The sequence below is a fragment of the Pundamilia nyererei genome, unplaced genomic scaffold (genome assembly GCF_000239375.1).
Source record: "Pundamilia nyererei isolate P.nyererei 1_Seehausen unplaced genomic scaffold, PunNye1.0 scaffold00049, whole genome shotgun sequence".
NCBI classification, from domain to species: domain Eukaryota; kingdom Metazoa; phylum Chordata; class Actinopteri; order Cichliformes; family Cichlidae; genus Pundamilia; species Pundamilia nyererei.
This window is the reverse complement of record NW_005187450.1, coordinates 716,377-725,409: the sequence shown is the minus strand read 5'-3', so window position 1 is coordinate 725,409 and position 9,033 is coordinate 716,377. Positions and strand designations below refer to the sequence as shown.

Here is a 9,033-nt window from a genome sequence, read left to right as displayed (position 1 = left end):
AAGACAGACCGGAAAGTTTTTGTTCATTAAAAGCAAATGTTAGTTTTTTCACTGTGGACATAGTTTATTAATAGATATCATCTATGAATTCATTACTTTAGTGTAGTGTGGCCGTGGAAAAGCTCTTTATCAGTGAGAGAAGCTGTGAAATTTATGTTCTTCATATTTTCCAAAACAGTCCAGCGGCCGGATTGGAGTCTCTGTCGGGCTGCGTCTGGCCCCCGGGCCTTAAGTTTGATATCCCTGCTCTAGATAATGCAAATATAGTCAAGTACAAAAAATTGAATTTTAATAAATATTTAATTGTTTTTGTAGCAGGTTTTCAGGCATAAACTGCCACATGATGCCAGATTTGGGTCTCGACAGTCTGAACTTTTAAGCTAAAGCATCTCTGGGTTCGGCTGCTGGTTCGGAGGGAAGAGCGATTTTAGAATTTAGACTAAGCATTTGCACTGAAATAGTTAAATTATCCCCAGAAATTAATTCAGTCTCTTAAATGAATTTATTATGTATAAATGAACAGAAATGGAATTTAAGGAGCGCAACTCTAAATTTATGCTTTTCAGTTATGCTTTTATCATCCGTGTGTAACTTTTGAGAGATGGTTTACATCACATTTTAACATGGTGGTCTCACAGCTGGTAGCAACTCCTGTGGCCACTCATTAGCCGAGCCTGGAGAGTAAACAACATTGTAGAAATGTGTCAGATTAGAAGAGGTTTGTTAAAAATGCCGTTCTACTCTAACGTGTGTGCACGTAAACCACTCGATACCTGCGAGGTTTCTGATGTGGCTGAGCGTGAAGTTTAAGTACTTCTTGTCTATATTCCAGATGATGATGATGATGATGATGATGATGATGATGAAGAGGAAGGAGATAAAAAGGCTTCCAAGACTCCTCAGCCGCTGTCCTCCTCTGCTCTGATAAAGCTGGCTGAGGGAGAGGAGGATGTAATTGAAGACCTGGAACTGTCTGATGACGACTGAGGGTCTATAGGAGCGGTCAATATTTCCAGTATTTCCTCTCTTTGCTATTGTTGTTTTAATTTTCTGTCTATGTACAGTACAGAGAAGTTTAATTTTATTAAACACTGAGCCTGATACAAAAAAAAAAATCCTCTCCTTGAATTTTTTTAAGATGCTAATTGAAGCGTGTATGTGCATGTTAATGCACAAGTGCACCTGAAACGAGTAATTTGTGTACATGTGCACACCTGTAGGCACCCCCAGGCTTTGTAAGAACGGGCTATTTGGAAGGAGCTATGAGGCTGGCTGAGTCGGGCCCAGCCAGGCAGGGCCGGCCAAGAGGAGCGGGTACAGAGAGGCGGGTGTTCAGCCCCGAGGCAGCAGTGCGGTGCCAGGCTGGCAGGGTGGTGTCTGATGCTGCGCCAAGACTCTCTGCCCAGGTGGTAGAGCAGCAACACAGGCTGGTCTGTTTCCGTGCCAACTCCTCACCCACCCCCTGCCCGGACCGCTGTCTTTTCTGTCTGTCTATCGCACATGCTCAAACACGGCTGTCCTACTCCCCCCCCAGCTTGCCAGAATCCACAGCCAAACCGATGGCGATTCTGACCTTTATCACGAGGCACATTTACGGCACGTATTCACCGGTGTAGGAAGGACACAAGTGAACTACGTGTGGTGTGAATCCTTCAACTGCAGATCTGATTTGAGCAACTCTTGTGTGTCGTCACGTTTCCTCTGCGGTGGTTTTCAGTGAATTCTGAACCTCCTGGTGCAGAGGCCCGCCTAAAGCGAGGGGGAAGTCCCAGCAGAGTGAAGAGCGCACCGCTTTGAAGGAGGAAGGCGAGTGTGAGCGAGGGCTGCTCCTGGTTCTGTTGCTGTGTGCGTGTGTGGGTATACGAGGAGGGTCAGGTTTACCCCCACAGGCAGGGAGGCCTTGGCCTGCGGCTGAACCTCACACTCCGACAGCTGGTGTTGACCCGAACTGTGCCCCCCATGGGTCACCTCCCCTTTATAAAACACACACACACACACACACCCCGCCTCCTGCATGTTCTTTTTTAACGAAAGTACCACAAACACCTGAGGAGGAAAGAGCATTTCTGATATTTGAAGCAAACACGAGAGAAAGAAGAGAGGCTTTCTTTAGCATTTATTTCACCTGTGTGGTGAATAGAAAAATAGGATGAAGACAAACTTTTGAAGGGAAATCTAGAGACCATTTTTAATTTGTTTGCGTAGTAAAAAAAACAAAAAAAAAAACAAATTCAAAACATTTGCATTAAGAGCTTGTGCCTTTCTTTTCCCTGCAACCAAGAGAGAAAGTAAAAGTATCTTTGGAATTCCATCTTGAGGGCTAATTTTAATACATATCACCATCTGTTTTATCTACTACATTAAAAGTCCTATAAATATTTTTGTCCTCATATTTATATGCTGAAGTAGCATTCAAGATTGGAGCATACGTTTTTGTTGTTGTTTTTTTTAATATTACACTTTTTTTAAAAAGGGCAAAACAAAAACTCATGAACAAAAAGTACCACCAAAGTTCAGCAAGTCACTTTTTTTTTTCCAGTAAAGAAAACCTTAATCGTGCAACTACATTTAACAAAAAGTAAAAGTACCACGTATGTAATCTTCAGGATATTTTCATCTTAAGCATGATTCTGTACAATTTTGCATGTTTTTCCTACCTCCCACAGTAGTCAACACAAGCGTACAATGACATAAGGGGTACAAACCACAGCTGCTATTGAGGCTTCTCCATTTCTTAGCATTTTTAATCCTTTGTTTGTCAGTAAACGACGGCTCTACCTGTGTCATCTCAAATAAGAGTCCCACTGAGTGAGGCACTAAGCCTAGCATTCCCCTGTTTGACCGTTAATGCAAAAAGAAGCGCAGACACGTTGTGAAACATGGTTTCAATTCCACATATCCGGTCATCTTTGGTATCGGGACAGCGGAATGCATAGTTGCAGTGATAAGAGAGGAAGCTGGTCAGATCTGGTGCTGCTCAGCATATACGTTTCAACTCCAGCCTCTAGAAGAAGAAAAAAAAATAACCAAAAAAAAGAAAAACAAACCAACATACAGCACCACGCTGCTGTTTGGCCTCAGGGAAAGGGGCGAGGAAGAGGGGAGGGAGGGAGAAATGTCTCTCTTTTTTAAATTCCTGGGCTTTGCAGGGTTCTGGGTGAGAGCAGTCAGAGATGCAGAGACTAGAGAAAGAGAGTGAGCGAGTGAGCAGAGCTTCCTCCAGCCCAGGAAGGAAGGAAGAGTTTCCGCTAGCGTCTGACTGTCTGACTTGCAAGAATGTCGCATTTGTGGCAGGGCTTTGCTCCATTTTTTTGGCAGGCTTGCTGTGACCAGCTGTCTCCTTTTTCTCTGTCGCTTCACGTCTCTTCCTTCCAACCCAGTTTCTTTGGATTCTGCTCGGCTACAGCCCCTGCAGAGGAACTCAGCTGATTGGTTTGTCGGATACGGTCCATACTGTCCAGTTGTCTTTGTTTTTTATTCAAGTCTGTTATTGTCCCGTAAATTTCAGCTCAAAAGGTGAAGGTATTGAGAGGTCAGTCTGCTTCAAGTTACACTCCCCCATCCCCATTCATGAGACTAGTCTTCCATTCTCACCCCTTCCCTTACACTCCTATGAGGGGGTTTTGGCCTCGTATCGTCCTACCACATTGCCGTTTTCCTGTTTGGGGGAGGAGCAACCTGGGGTGGGGCCGCTGTAAGGGGAGGAACTGCTGCTGGTGGAAGTGGGTCGGTGTGGCACAGAGAGAGAGGGGGGCAAGGGTGTGTCAGATGGCGCAGTCAGGGGGTCCCGATCGCGCTCTGGGGGTCGCAGGGCAGCAGAAGGTGGAAACGGGAATGCCAGCGGGAATCCTGTCATGTAGAAAAGCCTGCCAACGCGGCGAGCCACCTGAGGAGAGGAGATCACATGACTGTCAGTACAGCCTGTTGAGCATCGGGTTATGGACTAATGTGTACTGAATTTAGAGAGAGAAGAAGAGAGGCTGAGAATGTGGGGCAGGCTAGTTTAAGGGAATCAGCTATACTATTCTAGCAGTTTGTCTCGGTCCTACAGACGGGAACGCACACTCAGACAAACACGGGTCCACTTGATCATACACAAACACACACACTCTCACACGCGCAGGTCTGTGAGGTGTACCTGTGAGCGGATCTTGAGTGCGGGCCCCAGCTTTAATCCCATGGTGTTGAGCAGGTGCTCCTCAGTGAGCAGTGGCAATGTCTCTCCATCAATGGCCTGCTCCCGAAACACCTGGCGGAGACACAGCCTCTTCAGCCACAGCCCCGACACACACAGAAACACACACGACCCTACACATTCGCTCACACGAACACTACAGAACAGTGGGCTCTATTCCAAAATGTTTCATACTCATTTTGAGAACGCAGTTGGAGATTATCAGGAAACATTTTTGCAATATGGATGATTCAAATTGTAGAGAGTGTAGTCTTTTATCATTTTAAACATCGTAATGTTGGGATTGGGATGTTTTCTATGCCATATGTATATACGGTTATCATTTATTGTGCAAAAATGACTCCAAAGGTTCATCTAAATCTCCGAGTCTAAGACAGCTGAAGCCTAATTATGGTGTCTACTTTGTTCCTTATCAGTTCCCTTGGAGTCAGGACAGCAGCAAATCCCTCCCCATACACGTCTCTGACTCCAGAAATGTTCCTCTGGCCCTCTTCCACAAGATGTCTTTTGTCTCGTCTCCTTTCCATCACCCCCAACTGGTCACAGCACATGCTGCTCTTCCCTGAGCCTGGATCTGCTGGAGGAATCTTCCTGTTAAAAGGAGGTTTTTCCTTTCCACTGTTGCCAAAGTGCTCACTCATAGGTTGTCATTTGATTGTTGGGGTTTCTCTGGGTTATTGTAGGGTCTTTACCTTACAATATTAAGCGCCTTGAGGTGACTGTTGTTGTAATTTGGCGCTATATAAAATAAGTTGAATTGAGTACCTAGTCCTAATATTTTACTCGTTTCCATTTTCCAATGATGAGAACTTTCTCTGGATAGTTCATTTTGGAACGTCGCACAGCCTGGATTAACACACAAATGCACGTTTCGTTCACACAAGCTACACCTACATGCACTTTAAACTCACCGTCATTCACACAAACGTGGCTCAAACCATTAAACATGACCATGCTCTCTCATGCATCCACACACATTCACAAAAACCTTGAAAAAGCTGCAGGTTTACTGCTTCTACCTAAATATAATGAGATGCCTTTGACAGTACTGCAGTGGTTTTGGGGTTTGAATTATATCCTAGTACACTGTTTTTCCTCTATGGTTAATAATCAGCCTGCCCCTGGCCTCAGTCCCCTTCTCTCTTTCCTGCTCTCTACGTTCTCACCTGTGTGTATTCAGCACATCCTGCCAGGCTGCTTATGAAGCCGCACACATCCTCCACACTCCACTTGCTGATGTCCTCCGCAGGGTTTGCTGTGGCCGAGTCCTCCCCATCCATGAAAAGACCTCCCAAAGAGCCTGAAAAAGCAGCAGTGGGTGAAAATGATGTGTCAATATATACACACACCAGGTACAAAGGTGCTATTTGTTTTCAAATGTGTATTTTTTTGTTTGGTTTTAAGTGTCTTTGGCTCTGTTAACATAAATAAATTAAGTAAACTAATAGATATCTTAAACTCATTTAATAAATGACTGTTACAGTTTCCTTCAGGTGCTCATTATGAGTCTTTTCTTATGCTTTCATAAAGTAAACGTGCCGCTTGCTGCTATGTCATCCCACTTTATGCCTGCAAACCAACAACCCCCTCAATCCCTCCCTTCTGCCCACGTGGCTGTGCTGTTGGTGGCGTGCATGTGGGTCACCCTGGGGTCAGAGGAAGAGGCCCTAACAGGGAGAGGCCTCCACACTGGAGACACGCACAGAGAGTGATTCTAATGGATTTCACGTGTCAGCTCTGAGCTCTGTGTGTCGTGTGTGCGCGTCTGAGTCTCTCACCCGTGTGAAAATAAGGGTTGGCGTAGGGGAATCCGAAGGGAAATGACTGGGCATGAAGAGCAGGTAGCGGTGGCAGGAACCCTGGTGGCAGGTGGTACTTCAGATCGGTTTTGCCCAGTCCAGTGGTAAAAAGGTGGCGACTGGGGGACTCTGTACCTGCAGAACTACAAGGGGCGCTCAGCCTGCCTGAGCGCTCTACAGTCTCCTTGGCACTGTCACACACTCCCTTGCTGCCAGTGTCTTTACCCCTGTCCTTGGGTTTACTGCTGGACTTGGCACCGACTCTCTCCAGCCTCTCATCGCACATCTCTGTCTCGCTGTCTGAGTCCTTCATTTCCTCTTCGTGCACTTCCATGTCTTCCTCCCTTCCTCTGTCCTCCCTTCCTTCTCTGTGATCCCCACTATGGATTTGCGTCTGGGGGACCCTGCGGGCCATCTTTCTGGATTCAGTATCTGTGCCAGCAGTGGAGCTCTGCGGCTGGGTGTCTTTGGGTGTGGACGACGCCCCCGGTTGTTGCTGTTGTTGGTGGTTGAGTGTTAGGAGGGGCGTGGTAGCCCCGTGTCGAAGCACCAGCATTGCGTTCGTGCGGCGGGCCAGTTCCTCGCGGAGAGGATGGCCCTCTGGGATGTCATGGAGGCTCCGCAATGCTGGATGGTCGAGAGGAATTCCAGGAGGTAGAGCCCCCAGAGGGTCAGAGCCCAGCAGACGTTGCTGTTGCTGTCGCTGGTGGAGATTTTCCAACTCTTTCTGTCTCAGCAGCTCGGCTGACATCTCAAGTCTGCGGCAGCGAAACACAGAGAGGTTTACCACACAGTCCAAAAGCTTCCTAAACCCATATCTTAATACTTTTGATGTAGGCTTTCATCATCACTTTATTAAACACACCTGGCCAGGTTCTGCTTTCTCAAGAGCTCCTGTTGGCGGGCAAAGAGCTCTGCTTGAGCTGGCTGAAGGAAACCGTAACCTGTAACAAAAACAGCACAAATGTAACAATGCAATGTCCCAAGTTTTGGAGGAATCTTTGAGTTAACATGTTACAAACTAAATCAAAGTGCCAAAAAGAAATACTAGGGTGAAAATTTGATTTTCTTTGTGTGTTGTGCAAAAGTATCCATCTGGCCTTAGAATTACTTATGACTCACCGGGGGCTTGGCAAAGAGCAGAGGGCATGCCAAGGAAAGGAGGCCGCAAGTGAGGTCCTAAGGCGATGTGAGGAGCAGTTGGAGGGGACAGTAGGGGTGGAGGATGGGACATTTCTCTGTGGACACAAATTAAACAAAAACATCAATCTCAATTTTAATTTTACTAAATAGGTTGAAATAACACGAATGTTCGGCACACGCGACTTCCTACGTCAGTGGAACAGTTTTCACTTCACATTTTGATTTTTTTCCCCTCTCTCTTCTCAGAAAATTTCAGCTGCTGCTCTGTGTGTCTGTGTGTGTGCGTGCGCGAATGGTGCCACACTGCCAATGTATGCAGTGTATTTTTATCAGTGGTGCTCCAGAGGCCCTCATGTCGCCCCAGCGCCTCATCAGTCTTGTCACGCCGCAGCAAGCGCCGCTGGCCATTGCTGTACCCTGGACTGCAGCCTTTCCTTCCCCTGCCGCCTCACACATACACGCCACAACTCCAGACCCACACACATAATGAGGGCTGAATGCACAATGCCAGTGTGTCATGCTCCGACAGCTGGGGCGGCCCCTGCGTCTTGACCGGGGCCACGGGCTGAAGGACCTTCTAATTAACACTCATCCCTCCTCTCTTCTCCTCCTCTCCCCTTTTTTCTGTGTGCTCTTCTCCCTGCTTCCCTCCCTCTCTCCAGGCTGCATTGAAGCCAGTGAAAAGATGGAGCGTCCTACAACCCCTGTTTCTGAAAAGGCCTCTCCATTATTGGCTTAGTCTTTTGTCCTCTTTGAGGGGGAAAGGTGCCTCTCACCTTTCCCCCTCTTTCTCCATCTCTCCCTCTGTATTACCCACCTTTTTTCTGTTCTTTACTCCCTTCTCTATGACCTCTGAAAAATCTGTCTGCTCTCTACTGTTATTCCTTTTTCCTGTGTATTTTTATCTCTCCTCATCCCTTCATCTTATCCTGTTTTCGCCTTGTGCATCACTTCCCTTTTTCCCCTCCCTTCTGTCATTCTGTCCCTCTTTCAGTTTGGCGTGCATCCTTGGGGGCGCGGGAATATGGCTTCTGAAGCAGCACGTAATGTGTGAAAAGTGAGGCATGTGCACTTTGACCCACTGAAGGCGTCAGAGTGTGCGAGGCTTTGATCCCAGAGTGGATGATGATGCCGCCCGCCTGCTCTGTCTCTCTACCCTCTCTCGAGCCTTTTCCAGGGCCTTTTCCTGAGCTCAAGCTCGAGCTTCTTTTACCCACACGTCTCCACTTCACTCCCCTCTCTGCTCCCCTCTCTGCTGCAATCACACCAATCAGAGCTCAGCTGTGCGCGACTGCCGCCGCACAAAAGCATACACGGGAAACAAGCTGAGGAAAACAACAGAGTCAAAACCAACACTGGGACACATGCGACCGCAAATATTGTTTTGCAACCGTGTTCAAATTAGCCAGCGCCTGCATGTCTCCCGCCTCACTAAATGGTGAGGGAAAAGAGAGAGAGAGAGAGGGGAACTGTGAAGAGGGAGGGCACATCTACGAGAGCTGGTGGATGAGATGGGGTGGTGTGGGAGGTGTGAGGTGGCAGAGGCAGCACTGAGAGGGTTGGTGGGTGTGTGTGCTGGAGAGGGGAGGGAATGGGGGGGCGGCAGCATTCATCGATCGCCTCCGCCGCTGAAATGTTAATGCTAATCGTATAACCGCTCTCTCCGGCGGTGCCTCGCACTCCAGTGGCAGCTCCAATTAATCTTGGGTGAGGGCTGTGGCGCGTGACCCTGGAGCCGCGAGCCGGGGCCCCGCTAGCCGCTGCTTATGTAATTACACCGCCCAGTGTGTAATCACCTGGCCTAATCCCTCAGGGCTAGCAATTAGCCTTCCGACGCGCAGTTCCACTAGGCTACGTTAAGGCGCCCCCCAAGCCTTCCCCCCCCTGCGCCGCCCG

At 47.9% G+C, this 9,033-nt stretch overlaps 2 protein-coding genes across 7 annotated transcripts in view; one reads left to right on the top strand and one right to left on the bottom strand.

Annotated features, from left to right (window-relative positions):
- noc2l (NOC2-like nucleolar associated transcriptional repressor) overlaps positions 1 to 1,086 on the top strand; it is a 23,015-nt gene extending 21,929 nt beyond the window's left edge. The window contains exon 18 of one of the 3 annotated variants that reach the window (XM_005732883.2): positions 851 to 1,086. In XM_005732883.2, the coding sequence (XP_005732940.1) occupies positions 851 to 987 (137 nt within the window). In that variant the 3' untranslated portion in view covers positions 988 to 1,086. Of the gene's footprint in view, positions 1 to 832 lie in introns of all 3 variants that reach the window. The other 2 variants (XM_005732882.2, XM_005732881.2) reach the window with 2 other exon arrangements.
- Positions 1,087 to 2,105: 1,019 nt separating this feature from the next.
- The window catches only part of samd11 (sterile alpha motif domain containing 11), a 49,039-nt gene continuing 42,111 nt past the window's right edge, over positions 2,106 to 9,033 (bottom strand). For 3 of the 4 annotated variants that reach the window (XM_005732877.2, XM_005732878.2, XM_005732880.1), the window contains 6 exons: positions 7,117 to 7,232; positions 6,860 to 6,938; positions 5,974 to 6,752; positions 5,362 to 5,495; positions 4,139 to 4,249; positions 2,106 to 3,886 (listed from right to left, as the gene is read on the bottom strand). In XM_005732877.2, the coding sequence (XP_005732934.1) occupies positions 3,611 to 3,886; positions 4,139 to 4,249; positions 5,362 to 5,495; positions 5,974 to 6,752; positions 6,860 to 6,938; positions 7,117 to 7,232 (1,495 nt within the window). In that variant the 3' untranslated portion in view covers positions 2,106 to 3,610. The remainder of the gene's footprint in view (positions 3,887 to 4,138; positions 4,250 to 5,361; positions 5,496 to 5,973; positions 6,753 to 6,859; positions 6,939 to 7,116; positions 7,233 to 9,033) is intronic. The other variant, XM_005732879.2, reaches the window with a different exon arrangement.